Here is a 19,494-nt window from a genome sequence, read left to right on the forward strand (position 1 = left end):
TATCCTTGAAAAGGACTTATTAATGATGATCACTTTTAGCATCCTGTGAAATTGTTCATAATTGGGCTGTTAATGTTCCTCTTTGTTTTCATTTATGCAAGTAACAATCTTGTTGAAAGGACTTATGAATCAGATGTTAATGGTAAAAAGTGTAACACTCGAGAGCATATGATCAGATGTTAATGGTAACAAGTTTAACACATGTGTCTTTGTTATACATACAGAGTAGGAAGATACATCTGACTTTGGACATGGAGGCTGATGAAGGAGACAATTACACACATATTCTAGTAAGAAACTAAGTTGTATGATTATTTGTTAGTTTTATAGGAATATATAACTCATGTTAGCAATGTATTATTTTTGTTTAACATTTGAATGATTCTTTGTATGACATATTATAATTTGTGCAATTTATTTTATTTTTTTAGTATGAAATTTTAATTTATATTATGCAATGGATTGTATTTTTTGTATATGGTATTTTATTTATATTATGAGAAATTAAATGCAAATTTAATTTAACCAAAACCTTGAAGTTTAACCAAAACCTCAGCAACAACTCTCTCTTCCCTCGGCAATCTCGATGGCTCTTCCAAACATAATCACTAAGGCTACGAAAAACTAGTCATAACTCCCTCGTTAAAGCCCTTGAACCAACCCAGAAAATGACTAGAGAAGGTGCACTTATTGCTCCTCCCTGATCGTCAGACAGACGACCTCCTTGTCGTCCACCTGAACACAACGAAAATATAATGGGCTTGCTCCTTTTGGGAAATCCTTGAAGACATGGCCAAACCTGCTACACCCGTAGCAACCCAGATCATTGACCCCGACAATGACTTGGAGCAATCACAGTAGACACATAATCCACTCCGCAAGATACATCCATCTGAAGATCTCTCAAAGAATCCTCGACATGCTGAATGGCATCTGACAACTCGTGCTAACCCAGAACATAGCAGAAACCGACCTGAGATCCAACTTATCACAATTCCTAAGCGATACAAATACCCGATATCCACCAGAAATAGATGAAGATAGCATATCCGCAAAAATCTGAAGGAATCCTGACCACCTCCTCTTGTGATAGCTAGACCACCCTGAAAACATAATGGAACACCTCATTTTGATCCCAATAACTATCCAAACCCTTGGAACGAAACTTCACCGCGTAGTTTCTGCAAGCATTGCACTGGATCTGACTTTGTTGGCCTTTCAAAAGCTGATCCAAACTCTTGGGTTTCTGCCCGAGACCCTCCAATAAATTCACCTGATTTGAACCTCTCTCATTGAGGTGATCCTAATCAATCTTTTGTCGTTGGCTCTGAGATCCATATCATCCAGGGTCTTGCACCCTTACACACTCACCAGCTCAAACGCCAACAGATGAACTACATTAGCTGGAGGAACCTCTGCTCTAAATCGACTATAAACTATTCCCAAGACATAGTTTCAAATCCTAAAGCGCAATAAACCTCACAATCAACCTTTGCTGCCTGATACTAGAGATCCAAGGTGAACTCAAAATCTTGGCAGTTCTTCTGCTAACTGGCTCACCAGAGGAGGCGGGACCAAACCTTGGTCCCACCCATGCGTTCTCATCCTCATTATGCAAAACAACTATTCCCACGATCAAGGCATAACATATAATTCTACTTCCCATAAGCTTCTAATATTCTCCAAGACTCTCACCGATTAGAGTATGGATCATGTGCTTTTAGTAGAATAGGCCCAATACTACCTTCCACACATATCCATACTTTCCTCAGTAATCCCCCCAAATCCTAAAGTCACTTACTCCACCGGTATACTAGATGTTTGCTAAATAGCAAGACGATCTCTACCGCAGCACCTCCTAGGTTCCCAACTTCACCGAATCGCCCTACTAAGCTCATTGGAACATATCCTAGGCTTTCCTAGGTTCCAAACCTGGCCCTGCCATCAATTTTTTAATAACTCCCCATAATGCCAGCCATCCACCACCTGGATATCGTCATATCCACTTAGTGATTGACTCCCATCATTGAGAGTTCTAGAAAGCATAAAGCAAGCAACATTCATGCAGTAGCACTTCGATCCGAAGACCTATCATAAAACATTTAGCCCACATACCACAATCCATGTTGTCCACATCCATCCATCCTCACTGTCGGCTGCCTTATGCATGCAAATTATACATAGAACAAGATCTAATAGACTATCGAATAATTGACTCTACCCTAAGACCACAACAATAAGGTCAAATCAGCTATTCTAAGGCTATAAGATCCTAACCGTATATAATTTTCAAAACATACACATTGCAGTTACAAATACCAATTATCATTCTCATTCCAACATGACATCTAATATCCTCATGGCTACAAGCACCACATATCAGGCCAACCTTTTGCTGACTACTCAACACTTGCATGCAAGTCTACCAGCTCATACAACATATACATGCATCTCCCCTAGCCCTAACTAGCATGCGATTCACATATTCATAATCAAATCATAATAGACAACAAATGTGGGTATTCTGGGGAAACTTACTTAAACTCGGCTGATTGCATGCACCACACCCTTTCTTGTCTTATAAATTCATTCCTTCAAACATTTTCCTTATGAAAACTTAAGAAATCCTCAGTTTGAGTTCAGACACACACCGAAGCATGTCTGAATCCTTCAAACCAAGGCTCCAATACAAACTTGTAATTACCCAAAAATCCAGGGTAAAATTTTCATTTTTAGTATAGCTAAAACATTGATACCATTTCTCCCAAGCATTTCAAATCATCATTAAGTAAAACATTCATCAGAGTACGTCCCAAAATCATATATTATGGAAATACAGGTGTGTGCACTGCGATCAAGCTGAGCCCTTCCTTTCCAAAACAATGATACCTGAAACCACAAACAAACCTATAACCACGAATCTTAGTGAGTTCCCCAGAGCATACCATACACACAATCCACATATCACATATCATATCATGTTAGCTATAAAAGCTACCTCTAACACATAATACATATCAGTTAGCTATAAAAGCTACCTCTATCACATATCAATCAGCAATAAAAGCTATCTCTACCATTAGCCATAAGGCTATCTCTGCACTTAGTCATAAAGGCTATCTCTACCATTAGCCGTAAAGGCTATCTCCACCATTAGCCATAAAGGCTATCTCTACCATTAGCCACAAAGGTTATCTCTACCCTTAGCCATAAAGGCTATCTCTACCATTAACGGTAAAGGCTATCTCTACCATATATCGCTACATAAATATGCCACACACCTCTATACAACAAGTATACCATCTATCATAAAATGGGCCGGCCTTGGTGCCTTAGACCCATTGGTATAGTGAGAAGACTCACCACGCAATGTAGAAGCTTCCCGCATGAATTCCTTAGTTGTTGCCCGACCAGCTTCCCGAGCTGTCACTACCAATCAATATACCCAATTAGCAATTAGGTCTCATACCATAATCCTTAATTCATGCATGGGGTAAAATGACCATTCTACCCTTGCTCCAGTATGATCCCAAAACTAAGGCCCAATCCCAAAACAAAAGCCCGATACTATAATGTTCATAAATCATTTAATGGCACAATTTCCAAATTGGGTTTAAAACCATAATGGGCCTCCACAAGTAAATATCAATCCAAAAACTTGATGGCCCAACACAGCCCCAAAACACAAGGTCCATTGCTTGGTCCAACCCGAGGCCTAAAACACACCAACCCATAACTGATGAGTACATGGGGCGTACTCTTCTATACGCTAAGCGTACTGGCTAAATGGAGTGTATGTTGTGCGTACCTACATGTACGCCTGATGTACTCCTTTATTAAGCCACTTTTCCATTAAGTGCTTAACACTCTACTCCAGAAGCTACAATTACAGATCCAAGTCCTCTTCAACGTCTTAAACCATAAAGTTGCTTACTTGATGGCTTTGCACGACCAACATAAGCTCCAACTCCAAAAATGATAATCTACTTCCATGGAAATGGTCTTAACTCATGCATGATCCTATTAAGACCTCCAAGATGGCAACTTTCTGCCTTAGGGACTCATTTAACACTGAGAGTGGCAACTCTAAGCCTAAGAGTTAGATTTCAACCATAAAGTTTCATCCTTGGGACCAAAATGAACTAAAACTCACAATAGTAGATCTAAGAGATGAATGATCAAGATCAAAGCTTGATACCTTCATCAAGCTGATAATGAGTCCCAAATGCCAGATCCACAAGCTCCTCCTTGATTCCCATCTTTACAACAAATTCCATCTTCTTGAAATGCACCAAAAACCACCCAAAATGCACCCACAAAGCTCACAACACTCTTGGATGAAACTATCACTCGAAATTAGGGTTTCAGGCTCCGAGAATGAAAGGGAGGCGCACTCCCTCAGACTTAAGGTGCTTTATATAGTGAGCCAACCCTAAAAATTAGGGTTTTGGAGATCCTGGACGTACGTTGGGCGTACGTCTTTGGCACCCGTGTTTCCTTACCTAACACTACGTTGGGCGTAATCACCTGGATGCCGCCTGCATGCATGGGCTGAAATGCAAACTTTTCCATTCAAGGACTAATTCTACCAACAACTTCGAGGTACTATAACTCCTTCATTCTAAGTTCGTTTCCGATGAATTTTATATCCACAAAAAGGTGGCATGAAGCACTACGCTCTTAGCTACATCCCAAGCCTTAAAACTTTTCGAATAAAACCCGAGACCCATAAAAGACCGAATCGCCAGATTAAGTTTATGCCCCTGGTCCTCCGAAGACACAGTCGAACACTTTCAAAACCGGGTGTTACAGATAGATATTTATATAGTTACTATATACTTTGTATGGAATTTTTCCAAATAGTTTTAACAAAATTTTGAAATATTTAATTCACTTGTTTTGTTTGTTTGTATAGTTATAAGTAAAAATATCGGTATTAATAATAGATTAACATTTAAAAGTTGATTCAAAACATTCTTTGTAAAATTCCCATAAACTTGAAATGTATTGCCAAAGATCCAAGAGAATTGGATTTCGGATATCATTTGACCTTTGTCTAATGATGAAATACAAAATAATTTTTATGACAAATATATTGGCCCCAAGACGTGTCAGATTTACTTTAACAAATGGACCGTTCAAGGTTCGACCTTAAACTATGAGGTTGTGTCATAACTACCTCCATAAAGGACATCATCTCGGGTGGCATAGCTTAAGGAGATAAGTAATCATTGCTTGATTAATGATGAATCGAATTGTGGTTCGCATAAAATTTTGAATTATACCAAGGATTGTATTATAAAGTCCTATACCTTACACCATCAATAAGGTTTCAACATTTACTTTGAAATAGAATGTATACTGTCATGAATATGTAAATATGAGTTTTTAAAATCTTACATTAAATGTAATGACTTTAATCCATATTAAAGTAACATCGTCCACCAATTTTGGATATTGTCGATAATAAGCATATATATGTCAAGAACGTAGTCTTCATTTCCCTTGATGAAAGAAATATCCACAAACCAGTGGGAGCCTAATTAACCTTCAAATGGTTAAAAAATCAATTGAAACCAAACATTGGCACTAGTGTTTGATGATGTTATTGTTGGAATTATTAATGGTATGTATTATATTATAATTCCAAAATACTATAAACGATTCTTGTTTGTAGTCAAGACTTGTGTTCTTATAAAAAAGAATAATCGTAACTTGGAAGAGTACTATGTAAGATACCATAACTAAATTCAACAACTGTGTTTGAGTATGTTGTAGTTAGTGAAGTTACATGTAGTACCATGTGAATGCAAATGAGCCCACCTAGTATACTTTCACACTTACATATAGTGTGTATACTTAGGATTGCTGGGTACCTAAGAGTGATTTGGAAAAAGGAACTTTTGTGTAACACCAAGCTATTTGGCCTGATCAAGGTATGATTCGCACATTAGAATTAATTCACATGAAGTTTACATTAAACTTAGTAAGATTAGTTAATTTGATATATGAGCCGATACAATGTGACATTTAAAATGAAGTGATGATTATTTAATGGAGATCTTAGTATATGTAAGTAACAAACAGTATTCATTTAATTTATTTTTTATGTTTTACATTTTATGAATACTAATGCATTTAAAACCTCCACAATCACAATCGAGGCTTACTCTAAGAAATAAGTAACTTATTAAGACAAATGTGTGACGGTGGTAGATTATTTATAGTGATGAATATAGCATGATGATTCAACTAATATCCACATATAATGGTGATTATGTATTGGACTAACATATACTTGTTTTAGAGACATACCATGTGTAAATTATGTTTTGAACAAGCAAATGTTGCAACGGGGTGCAAGGGAGAGTCTATTAGACATATATATATATATATATATATATATATATATATATATATATATATATATATATATATATATATATATATATATATATATATATATATATATATACTATCACAATATGTTAGTGACGTAATAGTTGCATAGATGCTATGTTTTTCTTGATAATAATATCATTTCCTAGTCATCAAATTGACAAATAACTGCATCTTGATCGATTGATGCTTCATATTAAGGGCAATAAACTTAGTTCCAAAAACCCGTTGAATAGGAAACTTATTATTCAGTTTCGTATACATATTTTGAAGGCCACTCATGTATATTGCAACTAAGCCAACACCATTTATTTCTCAAGGAACCCACCCTGTCACCAGCCAACTAATAATATCAAATTTTACATCCATTTTCTCTAGGGAAATTTTACTAAAGGCCAAGTTTGGGTTTTACATGTTCTTCCTCATTTTGAGTCGTCATTTTTGCCAAAGGGCTATCAATGATTTTAATGGATAATTTCCGTGACAATCGAAGCATCTGATCTCCATTCTGAGGCATTTTTAAATGAACATATTTTAGATTAATGTATTGTGGTTCCTTTCAAAAAGCTTGTCTACGATATCATGTATAAATACATTATTCACGTTAATGTAAAGGTATGAAAATTATTTCCAAAATTCTTAATTAGTAATCTTGCTATATAATCTCTACTAGCAAGAATGCCATATCTGCTTTACGAACCTGGTGGAATGTTTTTCCGGTTTATGTATCATCAATTGAGTTTATATTCCAACCTCCTAACAATACCCATACCCTTCGAAAGGTGAAGTCTGGAATCAATATTCTCCTCCTGGCTTTTGCTAGGCTTTTATGAAACCATAGAATTGAGATTCTGTTAAACCACTACTAGAAAATTGGTGCAATAGCTACCGTACAATTCGTAGCTATTCCGTAGCTATAAGCGGATAGCTACGGAATTGCTACGGAAAATTGGTTGTAGCATAATGGCCCGTGGTTAAATTATAGCTACGGATTAGCTACAGAATCGCTACGGAATAGCTACGGAATATTCCGTAGCTACTATAGCTACGGAATAACTACGGAATTAAATAGCTACGGATTTTCCTACGGAATAGTTACGACACTATATAACTACGGAATAGCTACGGAAGAAAATAGCTACGGAATAGCTACGGAATCGCTACGAAAGTAAATAACTACGGAAATCCGTAGCGATTCCGTAGCTAACTTCGTTTTATTTAAAAAAAAAATTAATTTAAAATTTTCCAATTTTTTGTCAAATACCACATTCAATTCACATTTGTCCCAAATACCATATTAAATACACCAAAAAACGTCCGTCATACCAAGTTTGACACATTCCAATTCATTATCCAAAATATCTTACAAAAGTAAGCACTACTTAACAAAACAAACAATATCAAATGTTTATAAACTAAATTGTTCCAAAATACTTATCAATTGTCCTCAGGTGGATTATCAGGGGGAGCACGGAGTTGATTTCCAGACATATTCATCATCCTCATAACCATTTCCATTTGTTCTTTCATTTGTTGTTGCTGTTGTTCCATGGTGGAAACTTGTGCACGCAACATATCAACCTAAAAAAAGGGCAACACTTGCAATAGTTAAACAATATTAGCAATGTACTTTAGTTTATTATATCAATATTATCAACATACTAATTAACGTTTAAACCATAACAACATACCTCTTGTTGTGTACTATCCGATTTGGTGGATTGGGAAGACGGTGTCCCAGTAATCACAAAATGTATATCTGATGCTCCTATGCCATAGATATCACCCTTTTTCTTTCCTTTTCTCCCAAGTTGAATTTCTTCCCATACCCTCGCATCATCTTTATGGTTTGAAGAGTCTTCTCCGTGTTTTTTGGCCATCTCCTGTAGATACATCTCCTACAAATTACCAAAAAAGTATCATTGTCATGTACAAAAATACTAAGACATCAAAATAGATAATAAATGATAAAAGATAAGTTACTTGTGCTTCTTTGGCAGTTAGTGAGCAATATTCGAGATTTTCATGATCTCCCGCAAAATATCTTTTTTTCGCCTCAGTTGTGCCATGCGTCTTCATGAAAACATCAAATTGTGTGGGTGGTTTACCCAACATCTTTTCCTACATAAAAATACAAAGTATAGTTGATGTAGTTAGTGTTAAAAAAATAAGATAATAAAATTTATAATTATGATACTTACTAAGTTGTTACGGTGCTCGTCAAATCCTATACTACCCGCGGTATGCCTAGCTGTCGACCCATTAGCATCTGCAACTTTGCGGTTCTGCTGAGCAATTTTTGAATTCTTTCTCCACTTATCTGTCGACCAATGCTGTGAAAAGAAAAAAAATATAAGGATACTAATACAATAAGAGATTAAAATTCAACAAAATAAATAATAAAGTATCATATCCATTACATCACACAAACGTCGCCACACATTCTCCGGTACGCGCCCAGGGCGGTAGTCATGCATCCCTTCGTAGTAGGTCCAATGACCTAAGGGGACGGGTTTCCCATCATTTCGTGCCATTTCCCCAGATTTAATCCTGATACGCTTCATCCGATCCCTGTATCTATCCTTGAGGACACACTTGAAGGCATCAAATATGTTACTATTCTCTAGTGAATTCCACCTGTACATGGTCTGTAAAAAAATAAAAAGTAAATCTAAAAATACAAAGTAAAAACAAATGAGTATAAGATACAATAATTTATATTTAATATATTGCCTTGAAACGCGAAAACATCTGCAAAAGGGCCTCATTAGGAATATCACTAAATCGTGGCCACGGATGATCCATATTCTCCCAATAGAGACTAATACACGTGCTGTGGATTTTCCTAGACCCAAACCTACATTGAAAAGAACTATATAAGTAGAATTTTAACATCAAAAATTAAAGTTTTAAAATATGAAAACACTAACTTTCTCCCTTTTCGGCTGATGAGGGGCAACGAAGACTTCTGAAAATCACTCGCATTCGAGTCGTTGCCGCCCGTAACACCTCTAGAGGTGGAGCCATGCGGCATCGGTGGCGTGTTCGGTGGCCGTGGCGTGTGCGGGGTCTGTGGCGACCGAAAGTTTGTCTGTGCATCTGCACCTTAAAATAGTACTCCTCAAATCCATCACGACCACCTGGCCTCAAAACCGTTTGTGGGGTCGGCAACTCAGCACCTGTATTTGGAAACTGAGGCGTATAACCCATTTGTGGGGATTGGAGCCTATAATCTGTCTGTATGAGTTGGGACATATGACCCAGCCCTCGAGCCTGATGGCGAAGAATCCCAGCCAAATCTGCTAAAGGATCAGCCATGTCGGTTTGTTCATTGATGGCACCCTGACTGTTGGAGCCTGCAACTCCTGTCACTATCGGCATATCAATCGGTATGAGTGATGTCCTATAACATGGCTTGTCGGTAGAATTAGGGGATAACCCTCCCCCTCCTATGCCCCACACTGCTAGAAGAAGTGTTGGTACTGTGGCCTTTATCCTTGCGTTGATTACCTGACATGCTGCATTTAATAGAACAAGAATGGTCAGATATATAATATAAGATTGATAAGTCATGACAAAACAAATGTTTAAAACAACCGGATATCCAAATCAAAATCATTAACAAAACAACGTTTAAACAGTACAACAGTCTTCAAAATGACAATGCTCCTAACATCAACAAAAGACAATGCTCCTAACATTCGTCCCCATCATCTTCGTCTTCAAATTCTTCTTCTGAATAATAAAACTCGTTTTCATCACCTCCGTCTTCAAAATCTTCCACTTCTTCGTCTTCCTCCTCAATTCTCTCATTCGCTTCATCAGATATTTGCTCATATGTATTTATAGTTGAGGCTAGGCATAGCGGTTCCACACGAGTTACAGTAAGGGGTGACTCAAACCGTTCTTCAACCTGAAAGACTTCATCTGCTTCCATTTCAGCTTCGGTGACTTCAAATACCCCTCTTGCTTTTGTTTTGATAACCGCCCATTTATCTTTTGTCTCATTTGACATTGAAGGGTATGGTGTATAAAATACTTGTTCAGCTTGTGATGCCAAACAAAAAGGATCGTCAGTTTGAAGTCGAGATTTGGGTTTGACATCGACCAACTTGTTTTTGTTGACTATTACACCGTCTTTGTTATCAAACCAAATACAATTAAACAGTACAACAGTCGAAGGTCCGCTGCTATAATACTCAATCTCTAAGATCTCTTGCAATATGCCGTAGTAGTCTGACTCTTGTTCGGCATTATACGTCTCCCCTCTAACACATACTCCAAAGTTTTTTGTCGCACGACCCTCGCCGTATTGTTGAGTGTGGAACTTATAACCATTTACAAAATACCCATTATGAAAATAAGCATGTCTCGATGGTTTCGTAGCTATAACTTCTAAGTGTCTAGCACTTCCATCGGGTGTCTTATACATTATCTACATTGAAAAACATACACACATTGTGTTGGTTAACGATGCATTAATAATAATCAATACGATTGAACTGGTTCTACTTACTCTGTCCTCAAACCATTCAGCAAAGTATTTATCTCTTAAATCAGAAACTGATTCATTTGGATTCGTTCTTATGACCATTTCATCAAACTCGATGATGTAAGGGTTAACTTCTTTACAATTAAGTAATATGTAAGTGTGCGCCTTGTGAAGGACTTTATCACTTAAGGGTTTTCGTTTTCCACTTTTTTCATATAATCTTCTTGATGGGACGACAAAGATGCTAAGTGGAGCTCCACCACTCGAAAACCTGTGACTTTGTGGTGCAAAATTCCGCGCTTCTCGATTATGGCGTGTCTCAATCGTCGGGTCAAAATATAACGAACAATAGGTAGCGAGTTCATTCACTAGATGTTCATTGACTATTGAACCCTCAACTCGTGCTTTGTTCCTGATTCTTCTTTTAATTATGCCCAGTTTCCTATATTATAATGTATGGACGATGTGTTAGGAATACCAGAAATGACTTTAAAAATACTATATATATTATTAAAATAGGGATATTACCTCTCGTATTGGTACATCCATCTGTAATGTACCGGACCACCAACAATAGCTTCATCAGCTAAGTGTATGACTAGGTGTTCCATGGAATCAAAGAAGCTAGGAGGGTATATTTGCTCCAACTTGCACATGGTCTGAACAATACAACGTTTCATATCGAACAAGTCCTGAAGATGCAACGTTTTTTAGCACAATACTCGAAAGTACATGGATATCTCTGATACGACCTCATATATCTTTGTTGGAACAAAACCTCTTATAGCTAGGGGAAGCAACCGTTGCATAAACACATGACATTCATGGCTTTTGAAACCATAAAAACTCTAATCTTTGGTGTTTACACAATTACCTATATTTGATGCATATCCGTCAGGAAATTTTAGTTCTTTCAACCGATCACATACTTTTTTAACTTGTTCCTTCGTCAATGTGTACTTTCCAGGGTTCTTCCTAGGCTTTCTATTGTTGTCCCTAATGGGGTTTAGTATAGGTCGGTCACATAGCATCTCAATATCCTCTCTTGCCTTCATATTGTCTTTGGACTTTGGGGTACCCATCGAAATATGAAACATATTTTCAAAAAAATTCTTCTCAACATGCATCAAATCGAGGTTGTGTCGGATCAACAGGTGACGCCAATATGGAAGCTCCCAAAAGATGCTCTTCTTTACCCAGTTATGTGTAATACCAAAACCTTTTGCTTTTATATAATTTGGACCATAGGGAGTACCGTTGTATACAGTGGGAAAATGTTGGATTTTCTCCCAAATATATTCTCCGGTTGGATATGGAACAGGCACTTCATGACCCTTCACTTTCTTGCCTTTTAAGAAATTAACTGTATCATTTCGGAATACGTGTCTTTCGGGTAGATGTTTTCTATGACAGTCAAACCAACACGGTTTTTGTCCGTTGGAAAGTCGAAATGATTCTGTTTGGTGCATGCAATACGGACAGGCTAAATTACCATGAGTGATCCATCCGGACAACATTGCATAAGCAGGGAAGTCACTAACTGTCCATAGAAGTACAACCTTCATCTGAAAATTGGTCTTTCGATGAGCGTCATAAGTTTCAATGCCATCTGTGAACAACATCTTCAACTCGTCCACCAAAGGTTGTAAAAAAACATCCAAATTCTGTCCGGGAATCTTCTTCCCAGGAATAATCAATGGAAGTTGTATGTATTGATGTTTAAAAGCCAACCAAGGGGGTATGTTGTAAACAGTGAGAAACACTGGCCAACACGAATTGGGAGTCATGTTTGAATTATTAGGACTAAACCCATCAGTGCACAACCCGAGACGTATGTTGCGCTTCTCATTTGCAAAATTAGGAAGTTTTCTGTCAAAATGATTCCATGCTTCACCTTCACTGGGATGTATCATCTTTTCTGGATCTACTAAATGATCTGCATGCCAAGTTAAATGTTTGGCCGTCTTCCTTGAATAGAAGAGCCTTTGGAGTCTCGGTCCAATCGGCATGTAAGTCATGACCAAATTAGGAACCTTTCTCCCTTTGGCTTTGTATCTATTTTCTCCACATACTGCACAATGATCCAATTCAGCAAACTGGCCCCTGAATAGCATGCAATGGTTTATACATACATGAATCCGTTCTGAAGGCAATTTTAGTGGCTTCAGCATTTTCTTGGTCTCGTAGAAGTTATTAGGAAGCTTCTCGCCAGTTGGTAGAATGTCTTTAACAATCGAAAGAAGTGTATCAAATGACGTGTCTGAAACATTAGATTGGGATTTCCAATCCAATAATCTAGTGGTGGCAGAGAGTGTGGAAGTTTTTGTACAAGCGTCTCATAAAGGCTCACTCGCTTGTTTCAAAACTTTATAAAAATTTTGGGCTTCATGATTTGGGTGTTGTGGTGTTTGTTGATAATACGAAGCCTCAGGTTGGTGCATGTTATCGATAACCATCTCCTCATATCTATGATAATCACTAAAATCGTTATTAATGTGTTGAACTGTTTCAATATTCGAACTTGGACCCACGTGTTGAGGTGAAATTGGGTTTGAACATTGACCTATCTCTAGTGTTGGATATTTTTCTCCATGTAAATACCATTGTGTATAACCATTCATGAAGCCTCGGTTAACAAGATGGCTAAAAACTAATTCTCTCGGAAGGTAATAAATATTTTTGCATTTCGCACACGGACATCTAATTTCAAAAACTTCCACCCCTTCCCTAATGATATGTTGGATGTTTGTTGCGTTCGCATAAGCAAAATCCAAAAACAAATTAACATAATGTGGCCATTGTGGATTAAACAAACGACGATTATCGAGTCTCTTTGTGTACATCCATTCTCTATTAGACAACATTTCGATCTAAAACTACATTTAGATATAAAAAATGTTAAAACTTTAAACTAAACATGAAGTAATAGTGTAACATCTCATTTAATCTAATATATATAACTAATGATACATAAAAAGCCCATAAAAATTATTAACATAATACACATACATAATACACATATATAACTAATGATACATATATAACATCCCATTTAATCAAACATTTTTAACAAATTTATAAAATTAGCCTAACATTTCAACAAAATTAACATTTTTAACAAATTAAAGTTTACAACATTTTTTATATATCACATTTCAACAAAATTAACATTTTTAACAAATTAAAGTTCACAACATTTTTTATATATCACATTTCAACAAAATTAACATTTTTAACAAATTAAAGTTCACAACATTTTTTATATATCACATTTCAACAAAATTAACATTTTTAACAAATTGAAATTAACCAAATATTCAACCAAGCTATGAAATTAACCAAATATTCAACCAAATTAAATCTAAATCCTTAAATTTGACATCACATTCAACAAAACTTATTAGCATTATCAATGAATAAAGCATCTAAATTGTATACATCAAGTAATTTCAAAAAAAAAAAAAAAACTAGGGTTTTACCTTTTAGGGAAGAATCGAGCAAAAGGCCGAGAGAGAGAAGGGAGGCGCGCCGGAGAAGAAAGTCGGCGACGGCAGCACCGGTCGGCGACGGCAACGCTGAGAGGGGGAAGAATCGTCGGCGATTGTTGGAACGAGAGGGGGGGGGGAGAGAAGTTTGGTTCTTTCTTTTCTGGAATCTGTTCGCTGAACTGAAGGGGTGAAGGGGAGGGGGGAATTAAATTCGTGGGATGAATATAAGGAAATAGAATGGATTTTAATTAAAAACAATAGCTACCGATTTGCTACGGCCCAGCTTCGGAATCTGCTACGGATTAGCTACGGACCAGTTTAGCGACGGTTTAGCTACCGATTAGCTACGGAATGTGCTTTCCGTTAGAATTCTGTAGCTAGTCCGTAGCTAATTCGCTATGGATTAGCCACGGATAATTCTTATTTTCAGTTTTTCGGGCACCAAACGTCGTTTTTTCCGCTTCGTTTTTTTCACACCTCTATTATACATGATTATCCATATTTTCACCAACTTATAGCTATTAATATCATTCATAAAGTTGTGTGCACATATGAGATCCATTACTCGTTTAATGGTTTAACACGCTTATGATCTACATTCACATATAAATACGCACAAACACGTATACACACACACATACACGTACACATATACCATAACTCTTTCATGTATGTAAATATACATATACAAAAATAAATTCATCACAATTTGGTGAAAAGTATAGTAATTATATTGTTAAAACTATTAAACGAATACTTGATCACGAAGGTCCACACGAATTTATGAATGCTATTAATATCTATAAGTTGGTGAAAGTATAGATAATCATGTATAGTAGAAGTGTAAAAAAACGAAGCGAAAAAAACGACGTTTGGTGCGCGAAAAATAGAAAATAAAAAAAATCCGTAGCTAATTAGCTACGGAGTTGCTACGGATTTTATTATTTTTGATTTTCCGGGCATTAAACATCGTTTTTTTCTCTTCGTTTTTTTCCCACCTCTATTATACACGATTATCTTTATTTTCAACAACTTATAGTCATTAATAGTGTTGATACAGTCGTTTGCACCTTCGAGATCCTTTATTCATTTAATGGTTTAATATTATATCCGTAGCTATTCCGTAGCCATTTTGTAGCTAAGTAGCTACGGAATAGCTACGGGTTAACATCCGTAACTATTCCGTAGCTATTCTGAAGCTAATTAGCTACAGAATGACTACGGAGTAGCATCCGTAGTGATGTCGTAGCTATCCCGTAGCTAATTAGCTACGGAATACCTACAGAATTAAATCCGTAGTTATGCCGTAGCTATTCCATAGCTATTCCGTTACTAAATTAGGGCGTCCAATTATGTAGCTAATCCGTAGCCATTCCGTAGCTAATTAGCTACGGAAATTTTCCGTAACTACTATCCGTAGGAAAACACCTTTTTTTTTTTTTCTAGTAGTGAACAACAAGATTTTAAATAGCTATATATTGGTGAGCAAGATTAAAGTCATGACATTTCAATGACTTAAAATTAGAGCTAAGAAAGTTCTAAATTTGTAATTCGAGCAACTAGAGTTTAAACCAATAATCTGAATGTACGTACGTAACAATGCTTTGTAATCCTAGGTAGCTTTTTCCTATCAATAAAATATTTTCTTGTAGTTAAAAAAAAGTTCTTGCTACATAATGCATTAACGGTTTTATTACTAGCTTCTCCCTATCTTTATGCTTTTAGTATATTGTCATTCAAAAAAATAAAAATTTAAAATGAATCCAAAAGCACGAATTGGAAAATAATCAGTGGCAAAACAATACTGACCATTCAGACTCACCATACTTTAGTGACGTAACTTCTCAAGAATCTACCAATAGGAATCATATACACCAACATTTGAAGGAACCATTTACACTTTACAATACTTTATTTTGTTTTTATATTTCATTCTATATATACCCTAGTAATGTTACTCGAATTAATATTTCCATATAAATACTTCAGTCGCTTACTAACAAGTCCAAAGCACCAACACACATTTATTTGGACAACTAGCCCTTTCCTTGAAGGATTTCTTTACAAATTCGTAAAGGATGATAGGGCTAGAGGATGTTTATAAAGTGGTCGCAGCCACAGTGCCCCTCTATGTTGCTTTACTTCTGGGCTATGGTTCTGTGAGGTGGTGGCATATTTTTACACACGAACAATCGAATGCTATTAACCGATTCGTATGCTTCTTCACCCTTCCCCTCTTCACTTTTGAGTTCACAGCCAACATCGACCCTTTCAATATGAACTATCGTTTCATAGGCGCTGACGCCATCTCCAAAGTTATCATTGTGATTGTTCTTGCATTTTGGGCGAGGTTTAGTGGAAAAGGAAGCTACTCTTGGTCCATAACAAGTTTCTCTCTATGTACTTTGACAAACTCTCTTGTTGTAGGAGTACCCTTGGTTAGGGCTATGTATGGTCAAGAATTTGTCAACCTTGTTGTACAGGGATCGGTTGTCCAAGCGATCGTTTGGCTCACTGCTCTCTTATTTGTGTTAGAATGGAGAAGATCAGCAACAACCGAGTGTTCTGTCAATGCAACTAATGAATCCAAAGATTTGGAAGGAAACCCAAAATTGGATGTTCGTAAAGATGAAGTTACTAGAGTATCATCGTATGTGTCGTTATTGAAAGTCGTCTCTTTGAAACTAGCTATGAACCCTAATTCGTATTCTTGTGTCATCGGCATCATTTGGGCAACCATATCGAACAGGTATATATATAGCGATAGATATATAGTATAAACTGCTCTTTTAGGTTCATGAAAACGTGACATATATTTGACCTTTTGATTATAATTCGTTAAATCTTTCATAAAAACATAGGAAAAGAGAGAAAACAATAATCTTGTAAACCCGAATCAACATAAATCAATATATTTGCATGAGAAGCCAAAAAAGTTACGTTATTTTGAACATGCATGAAGGTTTTAAGATAATTATTTTGTTCCTTCTTATTATAGGTTTAACTGGCCAATGCCAATCATGATTGAAGGTTCAGTATTGATCATGTCTAGGGCTGGAACAGGAACTGCAATGTTTAGCATGGGTAAAGAAAGATAAACTTTTACTTTCTTAAATCATATCGCTTTCGTAAATGTTACTAATTAATGAATGCATATGATTCTTCGGAAACATGATGCAGGTCTGTTCATGGCGCAGCAGGAGAAACTAGTTGCATGTGGTACGACGATGACGGTGATTGCTATTGTTCTCAAGTTTTTTGCCGGACCCGCAGCTATGGCTATCTGTTGCATCGCCGTCGGTTTGCATGGGGATGTTTTACGTGTTGCTATCATTCAGGTGAACAATCTCTTCGATTTTTAGAACGACGATCAATTGTAATAACAATCGGAATAAGCTGACGTAATCTTACTTTTCATGTCCTTCTAAAGGCTGCGTTACCTCAGTCTATCACCTCATTCATTTACGCAAAAGAATATGGATTGCATGCGGAAGTACTTAGTACTGCGTAAGTGATCGTTTTCTAAATATTATAATTATAATTATGTTTTAAGAAATATATGTGTTATACCGAGATTGTATATAGTATTAAATTTTAGATGTGTTTTATTTCAGGGTTGTCTTTGGCATGATTGTGACTCTCCCAATTTTGGTTGGCTTCTATGCTGCCTTGGAATTTCTACATTGATTCCTTCGTTTACAGCTTATGATCTAGTTCTATATGTAACTAATTAAAATATGAAGATTTTAATTAAGTCATTATTACTAGAAGTTTTTACATGCCTAAGATATCTATAAAAAAAATTCAGAAAGATGAAAGTCAATTTTAAAGAAAAAACACTTCGGTCATCAGTTAAGTGTTTTTTGATATTTAGTCGACCAATTATATTGTTCTTTCTAACAATGGAGCATTTAATTTGATGGAATTTGAATTCATTCTAAATGAGAATATAGTTTATATGCCTTATTCCTTTTGCCTATTCTCCCAATATCTGTAGTACTTTTCAGTATTTCCTTTAATTTGGAGTGCTTTTGTTATAGTTCATTATTACGATGTTGGTTTTTTTAAGTGTCAAATAAATTGATTCAAGTTGTAAGAAAATTATGTTTGATTGGCGCTTTCAAATATCTTGCATACATTGGAAATATATAGAAATTATCGTAAATATCTACTTTTTTTTGTGATGCTTTTCTTAGAACGATCAAATTTACATTACAACAAAAGACATTTTACCTACGGTGAAATTTGTCTGTAGTCCCCACCTAATATTAGGTCATCAACCACATATATATTATCCACATTAATCGGTAGATAAATCTTTCCTACTGATCTTCGCTAAGGATTTTCCACATATTTTTTTTCTAAGAATTATACAGATTTCTTTTGCTACCAATTACCCACACATATTTATCTTCACGGATTACCGAGGATTTCTTTTGCTAAAAATTATCCATGCATTTCAAAGCAGCACAACAAACCTTGTTTTTTGTATCATCATTAATGTTTTTTTACACAATTGACTATTAATGCTCAATTTCGGTTGTTAAATAGGGGCTCCATCCAAAGAATATATCGTTTTACAACTAAACATCACTTACTTGGCATGGTGACGTGGAGACCAAGAGGATATAGCCCGTCTCTCTCCACATAAATAAAGGAAAATGACACATATAGTCTATAGCCAATCAATTTTTTAGGGTTAACTCGTTTAGTTACTTAAATTTTTTCGTGGCTTTATAGATGAATTAAATTGTAGGCAACCTGTCTTTTTAGTTATCTTTACATGTTTTAGCTGGTTTGAAAAACTTGGGGTACGACCTTCTTTCTCTTTCTCTCTCTAAAATTGTTCTACAATTGTCCAAGAACAAATATATCATTCCCCTTGTTCTTCCTCACAAAACCTCAAACCCACCAACAACCTTCCTATTTTTCAATTTTTGGGCTACATCTTCTCCAGCCCTACACAAACCAAACATGCATTCCGGTTGTTGTATCTCCGCCACTTTGAAGTTACCACTACATTGTTATGTGATGATATTGCCATTTTCCTTAATATGATCGCATCTGAAAATCATAGGGGTAGGAACCATCTTTTCTATTGACAGAGCACCCATC

General features: G+C 36.2%; 1 protein-coding gene across 1 annotated transcript; it reads left to right on the plus strand.

Moving 5' to 3' along the window:
* The first annotated feature begins 16,363 nt into the window (after positions 1-16,363).
* PIN5 (Auxin efflux carrier family protein) lies at positions 16,364-18,230 on the plus strand. Its single transcript, XM_078979923.1, has 5 exons — positions 16,364-17,128; positions 17,378-17,463; positions 17,560-17,717; positions 17,810-17,886; positions 17,994-18,230. The coding sequence occupies exons 1-5, from the start codon at positions 16,458-16,460 to the stop codon at positions 18,064-18,066; spliced, it is 1,065 nt and encodes a 354-aa protein (XP_078836049.1). The 5' UTR covers positions 16,364-16,457; the 3' UTR covers positions 18,067-18,230.
* The last annotated feature ends 1,264 nt before the right edge of the window (positions 18,231-19,494 follow it).

The sequence above is a fragment of the Lactuca saligna genome, chromosome 2 (genome assembly GCF_052625555.1).
Source record: "Lactuca saligna cultivar CGN05327 chromosome 2, ASM5262555v1, whole genome shotgun sequence".
NCBI classification, from domain to species: Eukaryota; Viridiplantae; Streptophyta; class Magnoliopsida; order Asterales; family Asteraceae; genus Lactuca; species Lactuca saligna.

Bases quoted from the DNA above. Each gene is read 5' to 3' on its own strand.
- PIN5 (XM_078979923.1), top strand. From the start codon at position 16,458: ATGATAGGGCTAGAGGATGTTTATAAAGTGGTCGCAGCCACAGTGCCC. The intron at 17,464-17,559 runs GTAAAGAAAGAT...AACATGATGCAG, and splicing joins AACTGCAATGTTTAGCATGG to GTCTGTTCATGGCGCAGCAG. The intron at 17,887-17,993 runs GTAAGTGATCGT...GTTTTATTTCAG, and splicing joins GCGGAAGTACTTAGTACTGC to GGTTGTCTTTGGCATGATTG.